The sequence below is a fragment of the Echiichthys vipera genome, assembly GCF_963691815.1.
Source record: "Echiichthys vipera genome assembly, chromosome: 18".
Lineage (NCBI taxonomy): Eukaryota > Metazoa > Chordata > Actinopteri > Perciformes > Trachinidae > Echiichthys > Echiichthys vipera.
Window position 1 is genome coordinate 13249645 of NC_139843.1, and position 22289 is coordinate 13271933.

Consider the following 22289-nt stretch of genomic DNA (forward strand, 5'->3'; position numbering starts at 1 on the left):
GAATGCAATGTGCACCCCACAGAATGTGCTGTTAATGACAATAACCTTCTGTAGGAAATATGTCAGTCTTTCCTGACCCACGTCTTTAAAGTGAGAAATGTCGGCATGTCCCTCTCACTTGGCTTGTGCCGTGCAAGTCAGCAGAGACAGACTTAGTTGCGTAAGATAGCCGTGCGTACAGCTGCACCGTCACAGTACTTAACACTTGAACAGAACTGGGAACATGTAAAGGGTTTACAAGTGGAGGAGGAAGGCCTTGATGGGTTAAGGCGGCACTTGGTGATCCCTCAGCCTGGTACGAGGGCGTGGCATGTTAGCGCCGCGGTGGGAGTTGGAGGTGACGGGTGTCCCAACTTGCAGGGGTTTACGGTGCTGTAGTAGTCCCCTGCTGCACCCAAAGGCTACTGACACTTCAGCAATAGACTGAGGCGGAAGATGGAGGGGACGGGGGAGAAACCTTATCCTTCTGGGATATTGAGTTAAATGTCACAGCTCTGCCCTGAGGGAGACACTGACAGGCCGACCCCTATCACAGCCCCCAAATCTCAGAGGTCAGAATGGCTGTACAACAGCTGAGGCCGAAGAACGGCCGGGTGAAACAGAGATGGGAACACGGGCAGAATAGAATATGAATAAAATATTTTAGCAACAAAAAAATCATACAAAAAAAAGCTAATGCCAAATTGATAGGAGGTCCCTTGAGGTTCAATGTACTTACAGTTCAGCTTACATACACATTTGGATGGTGTGTAGATATCTTATGAGCTGTAGTGTGGGTTAAAGGTTTACAGGAGTTTAAACAATTATCACTCAAACAAAATGATTAGATACATGTACTAAAGAACATGTAATACTTATTTGGAACCTAAAAAACAACCTGTAATTTAAATATATTTGTAACGTAATTGATCATATGATCAGATGCATGCATATACAGCTTTGTACGGAGCTTTTTTTAGTGCTTCAGCGAGTATAATTCTATAGCATTTATAATATGCATTAAAGTAAGCGCTGTCTGCTACACGATGCATCATTTTCTGTACATTTTGGGAAAGGGAATGCCCCTCACCATCCGGCTGGAAGGCTGGTTGGTCTCCAGCAGCTAATTGGAAATTTGTAAGCTGCCTCAAAAACCAGCTCCAGTTTGTGTTTTGAATAGTCTAATAACAATAATAATGTATATTCTGTAAATATGTGCTTGTAGTTATTTAGTATATCACTGCAAATATCCAGGGTTTAGGTCCATGAAATGTGTATACCAATTTATAATCTATATATTATATACAGTAAATAATTATTATGCGGCTTTGTTGAATACTAGATTACGATGGGAGAGGCTGGACAACCTTAAGAGTTAAATCCTGGAAGGAGCCACCCTGATGTAGTGTCATTGAGTTTGTTTATGTTTAATCTGGTTTTTTTTCTGTAAATACAATATTAATAGGCATACATACATTCATTTTGTATAAAATACGTCAGTGAAAGTGACATTCCTTCACAAACGTTTTTTCTTATCTGTAAACATAATAGAAAAACCTGATGGTTTTAAATCTGACGATTACATATCAAGTCGTGCAATAAAATATCCATTGGAATGATATTTTTTCATTCTTAATCAATTGTATTGGCTAGCAAGGAGACTTAAAGCTCATGTTATGGTCATTCACACCATGATGTGAGTCCGTGAGGTCATGTAAATTGTTTACGTAAATCACAAGGCAGTTGTAAATATGCTATTTAGAAATGTATATATCGTTATCGCGATATGTAATTACCTTTATCAGGATAGAAGATTTTGGCCATATCGCCCAGCCCTGTTAGATAACGTGTATGACCCTTGTGTGGATCATCAGATTACACTGTAGCTGAACATACTGGATCTCAATCGAATTGATCTTTGCTTCTGGCTGTCACTGAGCCACTGCACAACAGTGAGAAGGTGGGAATAAATAGGTTGCTGGTAGGTTGTCAAAGGTGGTGAGCAGTGACCACTGCTGTTCTTAGAGGAACACCTGTCAGCTTATTGATTAGCAACAGCACCTTGAATTCCTGTCTGCACCACCCTGCAGCCTGTTTACTGCTGTTAAAACAAATAGTAAATCAAGAATTTGTGCCCAACGTTATGTTTTATACTGAATTTTCACTTCATGACATCCTTATATTTCTCAATAAAACCTGAAAGACACATGTTATTTTCATATAACTCATGTGTACTCCTATTTTTCAATACCAAATTCAATGCTGTGAGTTTGCCACAAGAGGCCATTGTGCCTCACTGAATTTGTGACCGGATTATCTGTCGTGCATCTACCAAAGCCTTTTCATATCTCCCCGCTGCTTTTCCTATCCTCGTAAAAAAAGAGAAATAAAACTTGATCCTCCTGTATCTGCAGCTGGGGCTTTTCCCCTGCAGTGTGATAGTGTGACACGCTGGCTGTCCCCTTGGCATTCTTGTTCCCTCAGCGATCATTCCTCTACTACACACTCACTTTTTTCATTATCATTCGCACGTCTTACTGAGCTTTTATCATCATAGCTGGTGTCTGTTGTGACGAGTGGCTCTGCAGAACTTTAGATGAATGTATATACTGATGATGCAGTTCTATTGCACAGAGTTCTGGTTTCTGTCATGTGTCAATGTGCCGACATGTCCTACTCACATTCTCCATGTAAAAATGCCAGCTAATTCTAGTACCAAAGTATTCATCTACCATCTCCTTTCTTCACTCTCACTAGTTCACTCCTGCCTCTCTCTCTCTCTCTCTCTCTGGCTCAGCCACCTTCCTCAGCAGAAACCAGTTGAGCCGTCACTCAATGAACCCCCTCCTCCTCTCCTCCCCTCTGGATGATCTCCTGTCTCACTCTCTCACCTTCTCCCTTCGTCTTATTCCACTGACCATGCATGTTCCAAAAACAGATCTCATTTTCATCCACGTTGTGACCCCCCCCCCTTCCCCCCTTCTCCACCACTCTCCTGCATTACCTCCTTTCCCAATCCAAGCCTTGTCCTAAGTTCCTGTCCAAGTCCACCATCTCACCTCCCCATTGCTCCACCTCGAGCCCTACCCGCACCCCCCCTCATCCATGCCCTCCAGGGCTGGAATTTGGGGGCGTGTGTCTGCGGGGTGTCTACCAATCCTGAGCCCTTTGGTGATATAAAACCCTGAACATGTATGCGGTTATTCGCTCTTTCTGTCAGTCCAGTACTCCTGAATTGGAGGGTGCCGCACTTCTAGGCGAGGGTGGTGGAACAAGGGTAAAACTGCAGAGACCAACTAAGAAGTAAAAGAGCGCGGAGAGGCACGGTTAGACGGGCAATCCCTTGTCTATCCATTAAGGATGGAGAACGCACACATGAAGGGGCCGGCTGAATGCCTGGCTTACTTCGGAGTCAATGAGGTCAGCGGTCTCACCCCCGAACAGTTCAAGAAGAACCTGGACAAGTATGGCTTCAATGGTGAGAGTGTGGGCATCAGGGATGGGGTGGGAGGGCCCACTGAAGGAAGAAAGACTCACAGAGTCACTATTTTGGCAACTTAGAGAAACACATCATTCCACAGTTAAAGAAAGATCTGAGAGTTTGCATGAAGTACATTTGCTAGGAGGTGTTTTCCTGAACACCAGTGGAGTTAAGAGATACTCGTTCAGCTGGGCTGGGTTGAGATTTTGCTTGTGATGCTTTTTTAGAGAGGAGTTGCAACAGCTGGTAGAAATGCAGAGACATTGAGAAGCATAGACTTTGAGGGCTTTGAAGAGCTATTTAAAGATAGCAAAAGAAGATGGCTGGAGAGCGAGGGAGACAGGTGATGGCTCAAGAAGCTTCCTGGGTGATATATGGGGCGGGCGTTAACAGGAGAGATGGATAATTTTAGGCCGGGTAGAAAGGGGAGGTCCTTAGATGGCGTACGGCTAAATGAGCTGTAATGTTATTGCTAATCAATAACCAGTGGAATGGAAAATTAGACAACAAAGATAAAGTGTTATGGTATTATATTCAAAAGATTTTTTGATGTTTCTGTTGCCTCTGAACATTTTAGCGAGCTGTCATTAACCAGGTTTTATTTTGTTTACGAATTTAGCACTTCATGAAGTGAACAGCCAATGCAGTGATGTTTCATTCATCCAGAGTTAAAAGTCAAAGCTGATTCATTATGAAATACAGTACAAATATAAAACACGCAGGGATTTTTTAAAAGATGGAAGTTAGTGAGTTTGAGAAACCACAGATCTCAAGGTTACATTTATCACCTTATACCAAGAAGTATAACGTTTTGTAGAAACATGTTTCTTGTTTTCTGAATATGAAACATTTAACTAACCGTCCCTTTCCTGTCTCACTGTCTCCAAATCCTTTCTCCTCCTTCACCTTTGTGTCCAACTCCAGAGCTGCCCGCTGAGGAGGGTAAGTGTTTGTCCAGCTACATTCACAAAATATGTACAAGTGAACTTCCAAACAACTGATTCAATAGATGGGAAGACCATCTCTAATATTCTAAAAAGGGTTGTAATAATAATGGCAATACATAAAGGGAGATTTTGATTGTATGATGCACACACTAATGACATTTTACTGGCAATGTATAATACATTTTGACCATCATCTTTAGCAACTAAGATCTGAAAACTGAATTTCCCCAAGAGGGATTAATAAAGTATACCTTCCTCCTACTACTAGCTCTATACTATACTATATATACTATTCACTTTCACTTGCATATTTCAGTAATTATATTTATATTTTGTGCCAATCATCTATTCATTTGTATGATTTTTTCTCACTCAGGTAAGAGCATCTGGGAGCTGATCGCCGAGCAGTTCGAGGACTTGCTCGTCAGGATCCTGCTGCTGGCTGCCTGCATCTCTTTTGTAAGTAAACAAGTGTTAGTATTTTTATCTTAATCGTGTCAGCAATTCTTTACTCGGGTTATTCCTGTCACGATCATTTAAACCTGAGTAACAGCAGTTGGCTTTAGTAGTAGACATAATAGTAGCAACGCATTCCAGGAGACACTGACACCGCATGGGATCAGTCTTGAATTTTATCTACGAAAGAACAGGTGCATACTCTTACAGTCCACATTTATATTGCTTTCATCTTTGGTGCTGCCTACAAAAAAAACAATAAAAAATAGTCTCATGATTAGGAAGAATATAATATTAATTACTATCAGGAGACAACATTCATACTTTGGGCTCACCAGTCAGTGTGATGTAAGTCTAAAAAGGATCCCAAACTTTATCCTTACTCATCTTGTTAATAATGACCTCATATGACGCAATTTTTATCATGGCGTTTAAAGGGTGCACACATTTAAAAAATTCTAATTAACGAGAATAAACTCATCAGAATTCGTTTTTCCCACAATAATCTCTCAGCCCCGCTTGCATTCTTGATTACCCTCCTGAAAACTGGTCATTTTAATGCATTTAACTTTAAACTCTTCCAGTCAGAAAAGCCTTAATGCAGTTGATCATTCCTGTCTGGTCACTTTGTCCAGATAACTTTCTTATCGCGCTCCACCCCTCCATGTATTTTTGAGGATGACAACTTGAGAGGAGGGAGACAGATTGCAAGGGCTTGTAGGAGGTGTATTAATTCCTATGCCCAGCTTTCACCCCTTCGGGCAGCTGTCATGATGGCCTTAGAAGGCGAATATTGAGGAGCCAGTGAGAGATGGGGGTCAGGGAAGTATAGGGGGGCTAAGGGGTTTGGGTTTATTTTAAGAAAGCCCCAAGCTGAGGAGGGAAACCGAATCCTTCGGGAAAGGTCAGGCCTGAAGGAAGGAACGAAGGGCCTCCATGGAGAGAGGGTTGAAGTCAGAAGGAGCAAGGAGTTATGGGACATTGAAATCAAATGAATAATAATTATGCAATCACATTATGACGTGATATATTATCAAAATAACAGATGTTAACACAGGAAAATCCAAATTGTTACGTGTTGTTGTATGCTATATACTATAATTTACTGTAAAACATGCTAAAGGCATACAAAACGATCCACAATCTCTATTATTATTATTATTTTTATTATTAATTATTAATGTTATTATTATTCCGACTTTAAACATTTTAGACAATGTTATATGTCTAAAAGCTACATTTAATATAGAGGTTTGGACACCTTTGCATGCTGTTTTTCAGTCGCACACCAACACCGATTTGCTCTTTTCCGCTCTGACCTCAGGTGCTGGCCTGGTTCGAGGAAGGTGAAGAGACCGTCACTGCCTTTGTGGAGCCCTTCGTCATCCTTCTTATCCTCATCGCTAACGCTGTCGTTGGAGTGTGGCAGGTCAGTGACGAGGCCCAGCGTGTTGAGCAATAACACATATCCATTGCAGTGATGACAGAAAGTAAACAGGCTCCAGTTACTGCCATGTTTTCAACTGGAATAGCTGGTGTGTCCTCTGGAGTGGCTGTTAACATTATTATTCACTCTAACGTCAATCGAAGAAGATAAATATGATATGAGCACCAGATAGGTGATGGATGATTCACATTATGCAAGTCATGCTCTCCTACACGCATGCTATTAAGTAATTGGCACTGCTGTCAGACATTAGTAGCTACGGGAACGTGGTTATCACATCCGCGCCAAGTGTCAAAATCCGCTGCTCGTTCCTGTTTTCCTCATTGAAAACAGATTGTATCACTCTAAATATTATCTAAGAAACCAAATTGCACTTCCTTGTAGCAGACTTCCTCAGTAAGATTATATATATAAACATAGATCCATGCACCCACAGAATAATTGGAATTTATTTGGGGGGAAAGACACAAGAAAACCTACGATACATTGTAACTTAAGATGGAATGGCATCATCAGATCATAGATGTGACCTACTCAAGTGTCATCATCAGTACGTTGTGTAATTGCTGTGCGTAATGACTCAAATCCTGCTAGAGGACATTGCCAGTGCCAGGCCAAGGACAACAACATGAGTATGAATTACATCCAAGCAAGGATAAACAGGCGTGTTAACATCAGTTTTTTTAAATCTGAGAAATCTGTGAATGAGTATTTCTGTGTTTATCTTGGCTCACTCCTTATTTACTTATTGTCCCATACTTTTTTTGACTTTTAAATGTCTTTTTTGTCTGCTTGTGCCACAGGAGCGTAACGCAGAAGATGCCATCGAGGCTCTTAAGGAGTACGAGCCTGAGATGGGCAAGGTTTACCGTTCTGACAGAAAGAGTGTGCAGATGATCAAGGCCAGAGAAATTGTCCCTGGAGATATTGTGGAGGTGTCTGGTAAGAAATGTCAACATCCCAATCCATCAGTCTGATCTGTAAATATTCATGTTAGGGCATAATATCCCTGTTAGTCACAGTCTGTTGTGTCAGATAGTCATCACTGTCTAATTACTATGTAGTGTAGTTGTCTGTTAGGGGAGAGAAAGTCAGACACAAATTCAGGATATATGTATCTGGAAAAAGGCTGAGAGCAAAGCCTCGTGTCTTTTTAAGGCAATGTGAGAAGCACTGCTGTGAAAACATGCTGACTGAAGGAAAGCAGAGTGTATGAGTATAAATATCCTCACCAGCACCTGCCGCACTCTTCTCCTCTCGCTGCCACTGCCCACTTTTGTTCATTTGTCAGTGTACACCTGTTGCCTCTCTGGCTGGCTGTCCCCCACCACGTGTGGTTCATTCTCATTGGACAATGCATGTGCCAGCTTAGATTCATAATGAAATGAATGCGAGAAATCAGTTAAATATCAGAAAGTTCCTCTGAGCATTTGGCTCCACTTCAACCGTCATTTAGTTTAATTTATTATTCATATTGAATTTAAGCTTTTGTTGTGGGCAAAATTAATTGTTACAGTTACTTGAATGTTATGGAGGTGCAAATATAATTCAAAATATACACAGTCACCTAAGCCTGCTCAATAGTGGTTTTTGGTCAATATTAATTATTTAACACGATTACTCATTGACTTTGGAAGCATCGTGTTTTTTTAACAGTGGATTATATTGAACTTTAAGTATAATGAAACGAAAAAATATATTAAAATAAAGTTACAGAAATATATAAATATATATACATTTAAATAATAGTCAGTAACTCAATTGCGTCATTGTGTAAACTGAATGCAGCACAATAATAGTTCCATCGTAATCATCTTATTTTCATGATAAAAATGAAATACTAATACAATTTGATGAACCGGTCAGCCCTATAGTCACGATAGTTGCCTAGAAAAAACAAGAAGAAAAATATTGCTACAGTCTATGACAATTAAGTAGAAATGACAAAAATGTATTTTAATGACGACTTCTCTGCGATTCCCAACAGTTGGTGACAAAGTCCCCGCTGACATCAGGATTGTTACCATCAAGTCCACCACCCTGCGTGTTGACCAGTCCATCCTTACCGGTAAGCTTTCATGAAACCTTTAATCTGCCACGATGTGTTTCTCTGTCCTACCTCCATCCGCAGTTTTTTGAGAACATTTTCTTTTTTCCCTCTCAGGTGAGTCTGTCAGTGTGATCAAGCACAATGAGGCTGTTCCCGACCCAAGAGCTGTCAACCAGGACAAGAAGAACATGCTTTTCTCTGTAAGTTCCTCATCCATGTTTGATCTTAACTGTATTTCAAACCTTTTTTACTGTTACTCCCTGTCCATCTGCCTCACCATTGCCTGTTATTTTACCTTTTTCTGTAGGGCACTAACATCGCTGCTGGCAAGGCCATCGGTGTTGCTGTCGCCACCGGAGTCTCCACTGAGATTGGTAAGATCCGTGACCAGATGGCTGCCACAGAGCAGGAGAAGACTCCTCTGCAGGCCAAGCTGGATGAGTTCGGTGAGCAGCTGTCCAAGGTTATCACCCTGATCTGCATTGCTGTCTGGGCCATCAACATTGGCCACTTCAACGACCCCGTCCACGGAGGCTCATGGATCCGTGGTGCTGTCTACTACTTCAAGATCGCTGTTGCTCTGGCTGTGGCTGCCATCCCAGAGGGTAAGTGAATCATTAAAAAACAGAAAGTGACAGTCAGGGTTAGTGTATGTGTTTCTCCGCCACTTGTATTCACAGTTTACAATAATGTCTCTCAGGTCTGCCCGCTGTCATCACCACCTGCCTGGCCCTCGGTACCCGCCGTATGGCCAAGAAGAACGCCATTGTCAGAAGCCTGCCCTCTGTGGAGACCCTGGGCTGCACCTCCGTCATCTGCTCCGACAAGACTGGCACCCTCACCACCAACCAAATGTGTGTGACCAAGGTGGGTGAAACAGTTTTTGCATTAAAAAAATTATTCCTACTTTCGCTAGTTCGTCTACAAAACTGCCGTACTTTCAGACACGATTAAAACTTTCTTTGTTTCCTCGGCAACAGATGTTCATCGTCAAGGGCGCTGATGGCGACCATGTGAGCCTTGATGCCTTCGATATCTCTGGCTCCAAGTACACCCCTGAGGGCGAGGTGTAAGTTGGTTTTCATAATTCAAATCCACCAACAGGCATTGGTTTAAATGCACGTGAACCAGTTATAATTTATTTCTAATTCTCTCTTTGTCTTCCAGTTCCCAGGGAGGTTCCAAGACCAACTGCAGCTCTTACGACGGCCTTGTTGAGCTGGCTACCATCTGCGCCCTGTGCAACGACTCCTCTCTGGACTTCAACGAGGTAAACTCATAAAGTCATGGAGTGTATTTGCTACACTGAAACCTCATGACCTTCCACAGATTAACCAATTCTCTCCATCTCCCTGACTTTATCCAGTCCAAGAAGATCTATGAGAAGGTTGGTGAGGCCACCGAGACCGCCCTGTGCTGCCTGGTTGAGAAGATGAACGTGTTCAACAGCAACGTGAAGAGCCTGTCCAGGATCGAGAGAGCCAACGCCTGCTGCTCAGTAAGTCTCCTCTTTCCCATTTGCTACATGATGAGGATAATTCACATTTTCAGTGCTAAATCAATGAGAACTACTGAAAACTATTAGTTAACTGGATCCGTCCTAATTAAGGCTAACCTGCGGCGAGTTGATCTAATAAAAAACTTCTATCCAACAGGTGATCAAGCAGCTCATGAAGAAGAACGTCACTCTTGAGTTCTCCCGTGACAGAAAGTCCATGTCCGTGTACTGCACTCCCACTAAGGGTGACGGTGGTGCCAAGATGTTTGTGAAGGCAAGTCTTTCTTCCTTCTCACACCTGCAGTGCGGCATTCGACAGAACACGAAATAATATCATTGTTTTCTCCACAGGGTGCCCCAGAGGGTGTGATTGACAGGTGCGCATATGTGCGTGTTGGCACCACCCGCGTGCCCCTGACCAACGTCATCAAGGAGAAGATCCTGACTGTTATCAAGGAATGGGGTACCGGCCGTGACACCCTGCGTTGCCTGGCCCTGGCCACCCGTGACACCCCACTGAAGATGGAGGAGATGAAACTCGAGGACTCAACCAAGTTCGCCGATTACGAGGTGAGAGCTAAACACCTTGATATTGAGATGAGATTCTTTGTATCATTGTGCCCAATTGTAACTGCACGCCCCACAGTAGATTCCCAGTGCCGGGTTCACGCTCGTGCAAATGCTTTGCGCCACTTTCACCTCCTCCTGTGGCTGTGACAGTGACAGCGACAGGAGACACAGACAGCCGTTACATAGCATAATTTCCATCACTAGTAAAAACTTCTCAAACACTTCTCTCCTCAGACTGACATGACCTTCGTTGGCTGTGTGGGTATGCTGGATCCCCCTCGTAAGGAGGTCTGTGGCTCCATTGCTCTGTGCAGAGATGCTGGAATCCGTGTCATCATGATCACTGGTTAGTATTATGGGTAGGAGGAAATATCAATTCAGAAACGTGCTGTGATGTGTTCTCTCGTAGAACAATACCATATGAATTATGGATTTCATATGGTAATAACATAGTATTTTTGGCAATAATTGCTATATTGAGAGAAAACCTATTGTCTAAATACAAAAAAAGCGTAACCCTATAGACCTTATTAACGGAATTCCATTGCCGGGCAACAGCCGTGTTCCTTGTTAACTTCCTGCCAGCTGTTTTGTAATGTTTATGTTTACATCTCTGAAAAGGTCCATAAGTTAAGTTTTATATCAAGTTCTTATTGTGGCTAGCGTATTTGTTAAAAAACATCCACATTTCACTGACTCAGCGAACTTCTCCTTCTCCATATTTCAGGTGACAACAAGGGAACCGCTATTGCTATCTGCCGTCGCATTGGCATCTTCTCAGAGGACGAGAATGTTGAGAGCAAGGCCTACACCGGACGTGAGTTTGACGATCTTCCCCTCGATGAGCAGGCCATTGCTGTGCGTAGGGCTTGCTGCTTTGCCCGTGTTGAGCCATCCCACAAGTCCAAGATTGTGGAGTTCCTGCAGGGTAACGACGACATTACTGCTATGGTGAGCGCTCAACTGTGTTTTTCAGCGGCCCTGTTTGGTGCCTAATGTTAATCCGTCTATGTATGTGTGTAGTTTCACAGAAGTTTAACTTGTGTTTTCTCTCCTCCCTCCCCAGACTGGTGATGGTGTGAACGATGCCCCTGCCCTGAAGAAGGCCGAGATCGGCATCGCCATGGGCTCTGGCACTGCCGTTGCCAAGTCTGCCTCTGAGATGGTCCTCGCTGACGACAACTTCTCTTCAATTGTGTCTGCTGTTGAGGAGGGCAGAGCTATCTACAACAACATGAAGCAGTTCATCCGCTACCTCATCTCCTCCAACGTTGGTGAGGTCGTCTGGTGAGTGGCTTATGTGACGTGCGCTCTGATCCGCAACCTAAACACCACGTTTCAGCCACATTTGTCTCTGGTTCTGGTTAACCTTTGGCATTCCATGTGTTTTATTATTTCCTTTTTTCACTCTCAGTATCTTCCTGACTGCCGCCCTGGGTCTGCCAGAGGCTCTGATCCCCGTCCAGCTTCTGTGGGTCAACCTGGTTACTGATGGTCTGCCCGCCACTGCTCTGGGCTTCAACCCCCCTGATCTGGACATCATGGGCAAGCCCCCACGTTCCCCCAAGGAGCCCCTGATCTCCGGCTGGCTGTTCTTCAGATACATGGCTATTGGAGGTAAGTTGGACTTTCAACACAATGTTTGGATTTTTTTCAAATGCAGGGAAAACCACTGCCTACAATGACGCTCTCATCTTTCTCTGACAGGATACGTCGGTGCTGCCACTGTTGGTGGTGCTGCCTATTGGTTCATCTATGACCCCTCTGGCCCCGGTGTCTCCTACTACCAGCTGGTAAGTAATTGTCTCCCTGTTGTGTTGTCTTTCACACATGCTCACATGCGGACATGTAGTAACCTCACCTCTCCTCTTTACAGTCCCACTTCATGCAGTGCCACGATGAAAACGACGACTTCACCGGCCTGGATTGTGATATCTTTGAGGCTTCTACTCCCATGACCATGGCCCTTTCCGTGCTGGTCACCATTGAGATGTGCAACGCTCTCAACAGGTAACACTTCATTTGTGATGATGAAACATTTAATGATGACTCCAGCGGTTTCTTCAGGTAAAAAAGACAAATATTCTCGTGTTTCTTTTTCCTTTCCAAGCTTGTCTGAGAACCAGTCTCTGGTGCGCATGCCCCCATGGAGCAACTTCTGGCTGCTTGCCGCCATGAGCCTCTCCTTCTCCCTCCACTTCATGATCATCTATGTTGATCCTCTGCCCGTAAGTCAGCATTAACAGATCGATTTAAGAGATGCGTGTGTACATCTCCCAGTTTTTAGGATTTACTTTGAAGCACTGTCCTCTGTGACGTGTAGTTTGTGGCTTAGTTGCTCTGCACTGCAGTTTCCCAGCAGATCTGACTCGCACTCTTTCACCCCCTAGATGGTGTTCAAGTTGAGTCATCTGAACTTTGACCAGTGGATGGTGGTCCTGAAGCTTTCCTTCCCCGTCATCCTCATTGATGAGGTGCTGAAGTTCGTGGCCCGCAACTACGTTGAGTGTAAGTAGCCTCGCATTTTTGCACATTCGCATTAACGTGTTAAAGATACAAAGATATATCTTATTTCCTAAAGTAACAGTTCTGATGTATTTTGGGATGCATGAATATATTTTTAATGTTTTAAGACTGTCTTCTTTTTTATTTTGATTATTAATTAATATTTTAACCAAGTGAAATTCTTCCTCATCCTCATTTTATCTCTTCATCTGTCTACGACTTCATACTAAGTGTGATAATGTCTGTTTTCCTTCACTCCCTCATCATTAACTCACTTAACCCTTGTTCATTTCCAGGCTAAACTCAGTCATCACACCACCTTTAGCATGTAACTAAAGCAAGGTATTCCACAACTTGAACTGCTCCTGGCTATCACTGTGTATCTGTAGCCGGTGTGCATGATAGTTTCTTTTTTTCTTTTGTCGCATTTGTTGCTGCTCTTATGCAAATCGGTCCCCAGTGGTGTCTACTTTATATATTATCGCGCTGATGTGGAACTCTCGCTTAATGAATGGGGAAATCCACGAGTGCTGCTTTCTGTACCTCATGTCCTTGGAGCGCTGTGTTTATATGAGACGCCTCAGAAAGTGAGTCAATCACTTCTGAGTTGCTGCTGCCAGTGTGTCAGTATTACAGCGTGTTTTTTGGATTATTTGTCACCAATGCCTGTTCTCGTACCTCTTTTGTAAAAAGGCTCGATATCGATAAAACTTTATTTTAAGCCCCCTTGTTAAGATTTATAAGCAGTATATTGACATAGAATGAATAGTTTATAACGTGCTTTAATGAAGTTGTAAGCAGATGTAAGATATTTTAAAGTATATTTAACTCTTAACAGGATGCTTGTGCATACGTAATTATACCTAATATTAAATAACTTAAATAAAAATGAATGACACTATAACGTTGCACAGTTGTAATTATAATTAAAGATATTTAAAGATATGTTCAAAGGTATTACTGTTGAAAAACTGTTCATCAATAAACACTTAAAATGTCCTTATATCTGCTTAGAACTCTACTATAATGTGTTTGATTAGGTTTATTATGTCAACATACTGATTATAAATTAATAATGGGGATGCTATGAAAAGTGTTACCAACACGTTCATAAAATATGTTTAAATGGGATTGCCATGCTGTTATATATGTTATGTATATGTGCATCCGTCTGTGCATCAAGTTTGCTTGCTGCTTCCATGACATTAGATGTCAAACAAACATTTATTCTGAAGTATGAGATTATCTGATAAAATAAGATATGATAAGATAAGATAAGATAAGCAAAGCCTTTATTGTTTCACAGAGGGTCAATTCCGTTTACAACAAGGTTAAAAAAAGAACTATAAAAGAGCAAATAAAGACAAGGTTATGAGGTAATAACTGACAAATTAAAGTCGCACGTAGGATAAATAGTCATGCATATATGTTAACAGCCTACACCAGAGTAATGTGTGTGATTAAGGAATGATACTTAGTGCTGTCTGTGTCAATATTTGGTAGCATACATCATGCTTTAGTGCGATTAGTTGTAGTTGTCTTGTCAATTTCCATTGTTGACCAAATCACATGCACAAAAATTCCTTTCCCTCTCTGATTTATCTATTTTTCTTCACCAGGTACGGAGAAATAGAGATGTAGAAGAAGAGGATCTTAAGGGTTGGAAAGAAAGAGGCGGAGAAAAGAGAGAGAGAGAGAGAGGGAGAGGAAGATGAAAACCAACGAGAGGAGCCAACCAGTAGAAGAGAGAGTTGAAAACACAGGAAAAACTTACAAAAAAAACAACAACAAAACTTGTCAAAAAAATCTACATAAACATAGCCTCTATATAAGGAAGGAGATTTAATTAAACTGAAGGGAAGTATCCCGGCCAATAAAGTATTCAAATATTTAAGATTTTATTCTCAGAAATAAAGTATGTATTAAAAGTGATCTTTTTGTTAAACTTGGATATTCTCAGCTGTTGTGTTTTGTGTCCTCTGTCCATTTTCATATGAATGACTTTCCAGCTCATTACTTTTATTCTAGTCTTTGTTGCTCGTGTCTCGTGCAGCCTCCCTTCTTTGGCTGGGCTCTGTACAGTGTGGTGTAGGGTTGCAAAATGACTTCATATGGGCAGAAAAACCTCATGCCTCCAGCTGCCAGTGCTCTCTATAGGCTCCATGCAATCAGCAGACTGTTTGAGGTCTCATGACATAAAATGGCCATGTCCGCTCAGTCACAACACTTTTGGTCTTATATATTGTTTACGTGATAAGCTGCAATAAAGTGATGATTACAAACTCACGTACTTGTATTGTGGAGCACATTTTTATTGATCCTTTAAACTCACATTAGGATGGTTTCCCTTCTGTAGTTATACACCAAGAGCCACAGTGATTACTGTGTTTAACATCAAGGCTCAAACAGCTGCAGTGTCAGTTCATTGGTCTTTGGTTTGCAGAGCTGCATCTATTAGATGACGGTCCTGAATGGTATGTTGACTTCCTTCATTTGCCTTTCATAATCTTCATCAAATGTCTTTAATTGTTCAGGTGTGAAATGGTTTCTCCAATCACCTACTTCACCTGTAAAGAGACAAAATGCAAAAAAAAAGGGAGCAACGTTAAATGTATAATTCAAACGCTATTTATGTTGCATTTCGCAAATAACTCAGAAGTTGTTAAAGGTCCCACATCATGCTCATTTTCAGGTTCATACTTTTACTTTGACTCTCTATTAGAACACGTTTACCCCCTTTAATGTGCAAAAAACTAATAATTTTTTCATGACACCTGTCTGAATATACCTGTATTCAATCTTTGTCGAAACACTGTTTTAGCGCCTGTCTCTTTCAGCCCCCCTCCTACAAAAGTCTGCTCTGATTGGTGGATGTTTCCAGATCTTCTACATGTGCGCTCTCTGTATTTCTGCACTGTCATTGAGTCTGGGGAAAGACTGTAGCGGCACGTTCTACCTCTATATAGTTTAGTTGTGACATCATAACTGTGCAGAAGTCTTGACGGCTCGTTTAAAGACACAGTTTCTGATTATGGGCTGTGTGCATTTCTCTGTGGATTGAGCGTTTTGATTCTTTCACAGTATTTATATAACACTTCCAACAATCCAAAAAGACATGGAGATCTATCTTTTTACAATATGGGACTTTTAGATAAAATATTGTTGAACACTAGATTCATGATTGTGGAAAATGTCCCAATCTGCTGTTTCCAAATCATCCAAAACTTAAAGAAAGTGTATATATATATATATATATATATAGGTATAAAAGTACATATATAGACTAATCAGTTAATTGACTAATCATATCATCTATATAGAGCATTAAGTTATCAGTATAAAAAAAACAAGAAAGGCAAGAAATCCAGGAGCCACTAGGGGGCGCCACTATAACGTATAACTTGGAGTACAGGTACATGACAAAACACAATAACAGAGTAGTATTTCCTGTCTTTGTGAAGCTCATTCTGTGGATTTAACTCCAGTACATGACAAGCCATTCATGTTATTCTGCGAGCCCTCCACCCTGTGTGTGTTATTTTGATCAATATCTTGCTTCTGGACATCACTAGGAGTAGACTGATGCACCTTTTCTCATGAAAGAGGAGATGGAATTATCGAAAACAGGAGCTGGGATGCAGGAGTAGTTGGCCATCGGGTTCTCCTTCATGTTCTTAAAGGACGTGAGCTCCACAATTCGGCTGATGACCTCATCAGAGAGCGACAAGTCCAGGTACCTCATGATGCGCTCCACTTCGCGGCGAGGATTCTGGGGGGGTAAATGAGATGGTTAGAATTATGTGCAACATGCTTTGGGATTATGAGTCCATGTGTTCTCTGTACCTCTTTCATGTCCTCATAGAAGAGATAAAGGATGCTGTTCTTCTCTCTCTCCATCCAGTAACGTTTCACATGGTCATACCAGGAGCCCCACGACACTGCAGGAACAGAACTCAGTATTATGGTAATATTACTGCTGGGGAATAAAAAATACAGAAACCACCACACACTAGTGGGTCATACGTGATGATTGAGAGGAATTGTTTTTTAGGATAATACTACATGTTATACCCATGGACTGATTACTGAACGGGCCTACCTGGCACAGGCCCAGGGGCCCATAAAGTTGAAGGGCCCTGACTCAAAATGTTGCTGAAAAAACGCACCAAATGATCACAAAGAGATGCTAAATGACCACATGTATACACAAAATGACCATAAAGATACAAAAAAAGACTATAGGGATGCAAAGCAACCATGAAGAGATGCTGGGTGACTGAAAATAGACACAAAAGGAGCACGTTCAGACAAAAAATGACGACAAAGACACGCAAAAAGATTCAAAATAGATGTAAAATAACCACAGAGGCAAACGAAACCACGACATAGAAAATGTCTAAAAATGGATGCAAAACTACCACAAAAAGATACAACATGACTAAAAATTAATGCAAAACGATCAGAGATGCAAAACAATCACAAAAACATACAAAACAACTAAAAATGGATGTACAATGAAAGTAGATTGATCCAAAACTGCAACATGACTAAAAGTAGACTTTCTTGTTACTGTGTAGACAGAATGGGTGGGGGGTCTCTTACATGTCTCTGCCCAGGGGCCCATTGTCTCATAATCCGTTCATGATTATACCTTTAAGCGTAAAAAATACACCAGTGGAAATTCTTTTGTAGATCTGAAGGAACATTTTCTTCTGATTGGCATTACCTTCACTCAGCAGCCTCCTTTGGTGCTGCTAATCCTGTCATGACCATTGAGGCGTACTCAGTTTCTCACAGGGATAACAGGGAGGTAAGGAAACTTGTTTTTTTAAATTGTCCTGGATTACAGAAGCCACTGACCACTTTTACATATTTGAATTTGTTTACAATATACATAAGAACTAGTTTTTTTGAATAAAGGCAAGATGACACTCAGGAAGTCAATCTACTTACGCTCTCCTCGCATAAACTTGTGTATGTAGCCCTCCCAGGGTCCCGGCTCAGGCTGGGTCAGATTCATATGATCAAAGTAGTAGTAGCTGACCAGGTTGTCTTTGGCATTGCGTGCCACGTAGATAGCCTTTACACACGATCAAGAGGGACATATGAAAAGGGATTAACGACAAAAGTGCAGGTCACGGTAACCTAACAAGGCAGTTTTATGGCATTGTAACATGAACCTTGTCAACACGCATTTAGTGTTCGGTGTAAAGCAATAAAAGTTACTGCAGGATTTTGCGTTGAGTTAAATCAGACAATTTGAGTCTTACCTTGCACTTGTTCTCCCAAAATCCAGGAGGCACCAAGTGAAAAGGAAGATGTGTCTTGATGATTCGTGGAGGATCGGTTTTCTTTAGAAGATCAAGACCTGAAACATAATTTCATGGGAAAAAAACGCACTTTTGTATAATCCCTTGTCATGCTTGTGTTATTTAAGTGCCACTCTAATGCACAGAGAGGGATCAAATAAATATCAACCAGCGGCCATCAACTTAACTTTTAAACGATGGACTTTTTAACTTTGGACATATATCTGGGGAGTGAAACAATGTCAACAAAGTGGGTTCAAACAAAAGAGCTGCAGAACAATGGTTGGCAAAGGATAGCTGTTATCTTGTAATGAGTAAAATATTGTATACAAAGCACTAAAGTTGCTCCATGTCTGAAGAAAGTGCAGGCTAGTGCGCCATTATTGTTAGCAAGTCACCTATTTAAGTCTCCTTTTGATGTTTTTTTTCCTCCGAAATCTGTTGACACAGCTTTAAAAATGTAAATGACAAAAATAACAGATAAATAATTCAACATCAAGGCAGTCTGCTCAACTTACAGTACCAGTATGGGAAAAATACTGTTTTCACCTGACCCACTTCAGTGAGATATTATGATGACTTGTTTGGTTTCTCACAGCAGAAACTGCAGTCTTTACATGTTTGAGTCACTTTGGGAATTTTTGGCATTTTTTGGCACTGAGGGAAATGTTAATGGGTTAATAGCTTATTGACCCTGATTAAGGCGGAAGAAACAATGAAAACATTCCTGCAGGCATTGGATTTGTGAGTTATGACATGGAACAGTCAGACCTAGTTGGAAGATGTGTATTAAATAAAAATGTTTTAGCTTTGAAGATGGACTTAAGTAAAACTGGTAAGTACAATAACATACACATAAACATAACCACCCTTGTACGCACCTGAGGGGATCGGGGGTGGGGAGAAGATCTCAAGGAAAGGACTGCGGATGGGTGTCGGGGCTCGTTTGCAGGCCTCTGCATCTCCATTGTGAAGAAGCAGGTCAACTATCTCCTGGGTCCATGTGGTGCCTTATGTAACAAAGACACAAATGAACACTGAGTTGAATGAATAGGATACTTTCCATGTATTGAATCTCACCAGTTTGAGGAGAAATCTCATTTTACACCCAGACCAAAACAACCCACGCATTCAACTTGTTGAATTGTGTCTATCCGCTATATACTTGACAGATATAGTTCAGATATGCTCTGTTATACTGTACTAGCTTTATTGCAATGGTGGAAGAAGTATTAAGATCATTTACTCACGTAAAAGCAACCACACTGTGAAAATAATCCAATGCAAGTTAATGTCATTGGAAATAAAAGTGTTATTAGATAAATGTGAGTTTTACTATTGTATATTATATTATTGGATTATTATTAATGTTGCGTATTGTATATGCAGCATTTTACTGTTGGACAACAGTTGTAACGTTGGGTAGTTTTACCCATAACATACATCCATGCATCATATTTTAATAGATTATTATATGTTTCATGTGCAAATTCATAATCTGAAAAGCAATTGAAGCTGTAAAATAAATGTAATGGAGTAGAAAGTACAATTTTTTTACCTCCAATAAAAATAAATATAAAGTTGCAGAAATTGTAATACTCAAATTTGTACTTATGTGTTATGTTGAATCAGCATGTTTTAGAATTAGCAGGCTATCGTAATCCATTGGGTTACACCAAATGTAATCTAATCTGATTCACTTAAATTACTTCAAATTCAAACATGGAAAATATTCACCTTGTACTGAAAATGGATGTTCTCCAAATATTCTTTTTTTTCTCTTTAGACATCTCATATGAATATTCAGCATTTACAACAAGTACAGGTGTATTCTACAACATGTGTGATGCTGTTTCTTTTATCAGACATGATTCCCACACGTTAATATGATCTGGTTATCATGAGTGCCATATTTTAAAGCTAAGTAAGTAAGTGAAGTTTATTTATAAAGTGCTTTCACAGGCAAAAGTCACCAAGTGCTTCACAAGGGCATAAAACAACATAAAGGGCGAACACAGAAAAACACAATTAAGACCTAGATGTCCAGTTGACCTGGTACATACAGGTCAATAAAGGTCACTTGCAATCAACTAATCCTTGACAATGTAATCTTACTGGACATGTCTTCAAATGTGTTGATTACAGTTACTTATTCCGATTACATGTGATCCGTCAATACCCAATCATGACCATTGGTGCCAAATACATAAACACTAACAGAACCTGAGTAAAAACACGTAAGACACAAACAAGTGAATCCACTCAGACCTGAACTGAAATACCTGCTTTGGGGTAGGTGGCGATGAGGAGGTCCGAGGGGTCAGGACGGAAAGCCCAGATGGAGTCCCAGTTGTCTGCGATGTGACACATGAGAGGTATTCCTTTGACTGGAGTAAGAGGGAAGCGAGAGATGGACGCCTTCTGAATGGCTTCACTGTAGGACAACTCTTCTTTCTCTGACATGACTGACACTGTCGAAAGTTACGTCTAGGAAACACCAAAAAACTAAATGTGACTGTAAAATGGCTCAGACTAGGCCGGTACGGTGGTTTTAACTGAGGTCCTGACTTCAGCAGCTCCTCCTTCGTCAATGATTTACCTTTGTGCACCATAAATCCCGGCTGTCTGCGTCCTTCTTTCCTCTTGATTTCTTCTAGTTTTCCAGCCTAAATCCTCTCCAACATCTGAAAAACAATCCCTCCTGAACTCCCTGCTGAAGCCAAAGTGCTCCAGTTACTCAGAAATGTCTTTCTTTTCGCCCTCTTTCTATCTTTGTAACCTGGCTGTCTGAGTGCTTGTACCAGGTTCTTGTCTTTCTGCAATCACTGGAACTTGCACAGTCAGACCTACATTAAAGTACTCTTATGTAACCCAGTTCCAGTTACGTATGAATTCCACTTTTGCTCACAAAACTATCTTCACAGCTTGCTCTGTAATTTGAGGAAGGGACAAGGGAGGGTCTTACAGGAGTCACACACCACAGGGAGGCAAACCCTAATCCCGCTCCAAGACTCAATCGAACATTTAATCTGTGTTAAATTGTGTCAGAGACAAAAGAAATGTTGACCATAACATAAACTTGCAATGTAGAAACTTTGTGGTGTTTGTAAAGTGTCCGGAGAGTTCATTTCAGCCAGAAACTGTTTGTTTAGAATACACATTCCAGGATTTCCACACTCAATGTCCTGCTGAAGGTAGAAACAATATTTTCACAGGAAATAAGCTCAAGCGAGACAGTGGCCTGAAGCGTTCAACAATCCTGAATCCTGTCTTCAAAGTGCAGAAACCATTAGAAGAACTGAAACTTAAATTTTAAACTAAGTTGAAAGAGCGTTGAAAGTCTCAGTTTCTCTCTAAAGATGAAGAAAGTTCGCACAACAATGGAACATTCTTTTGTGGGGTGTGAACCACACAAAATGATTTCAGATCTCATAGTCTAACATTTCGTTTTGGTCAGAATCAGATCGACATTTAGATGAGAGGCTTTATAGTGTCCCCATATGGATGGGGGGACAATAACACAATAAGAGAGATAACATGAAAAAAATAAGGTTTTCCTCGAGATTTCCTTCATAGTGGAGCAGATTAGCTCAGTATGATGCAAAAATCCTTCACTTTGCATGAAATTTGGTAGATGTGTTTTTGAATATGTATCAAACTAATATGGATATTGGTCACCTTAAAAGCGCCCACTAGTGGCCGTGGCAGCCATTCGTTTTTAATTATACCAACTGTATGTATTGTATATTGTTGGAGAGTCTGCTTAGTCACCTTTACAACAAGGTACGGCTTGTAAGGATCATACATTCATGGAATGAGCAACGGGGATAAACGCATGGGTGGCACCCCCCAAAAATGTGCATCCCCTGTCGGGCGGATTAGCTCAATAGATTACAAAATTTGGTGGATGTGTGTCAACAAATCTGTATATCAGGCCATCAGGCAAATTCACACCAAAGTGGCCATAGCAGTCATTTTCTTTGTTAAAATGGCTAAACACATTTAAAGGATTTCTTAAAATATTTTAAAAATGTCAACTAAATACAC

General features: G+C 41.1%; 2 protein-coding genes across 2 annotated transcripts; one reads left to right on the forward strand and one right to left on the reverse strand.

Annotated features, from left to right (window-relative positions):
* Positions 1 to 3176: 3176 nt before the first annotated feature.
* Positions 3177 to 14882, forward strand: atp2a1l (ATPase sarcoplasmic/endoplasmic reticulum Ca2+ transporting 1, like). The gene is made up of 23 exons (XM_083932936.1): positions 3177 to 3457; positions 4385 to 4402; positions 4784 to 4866; positions 6188 to 6292; positions 7114 to 7252; positions 8298 to 8378; positions 8475 to 8560; positions 8668 to 8965; positions 9061 to 9227; positions 9341 to 9429; positions 9528 to 9630; positions 9727 to 9858; positions 10016 to 10132; positions 10210 to 10428; positions 10663 to 10774; positions 11156 to 11379; positions 11495 to 11715; positions 11843 to 12045; positions 12136 to 12221; positions 12305 to 12438; positions 12539 to 12656; positions 12819 to 12936; positions 14553 to 14882. The coding sequence occupies exons 1-23, from the start codon at positions 3340 to 3342 to the stop codon at positions 14564 to 14566; spliced, it is 2985 nt and encodes a 994-aa protein (XP_083789062.1). The 5' UTR covers positions 3177 to 3339; the 3' UTR covers positions 14567 to 14882.
* On the reverse strand, positions 14755 to 20705 carry sult1st6 (sulfotransferase family 1, cytosolic sulfotransferase 6; the record flags this gene model as incomplete). The annotated part of the gene is made up of 7 exons (XM_083932937.1): positions 14755 to 15500; positions 16522 to 16702; positions 16777 to 16871; positions 17887 to 18013; positions 18204 to 18301; positions 19124 to 19252; positions 20525 to 20705. 7 exons carry the CDS (start codon positions 20703 to 20705, stop codon positions 15388 to 15390), a joined length of 924 nt encoding a protein of 307 aa, XP_083789063.1. The 3' UTR covers positions 14755 to 15387.
* Between the last annotated feature and the right edge of the window lie 1584 nt (positions 20706 to 22289).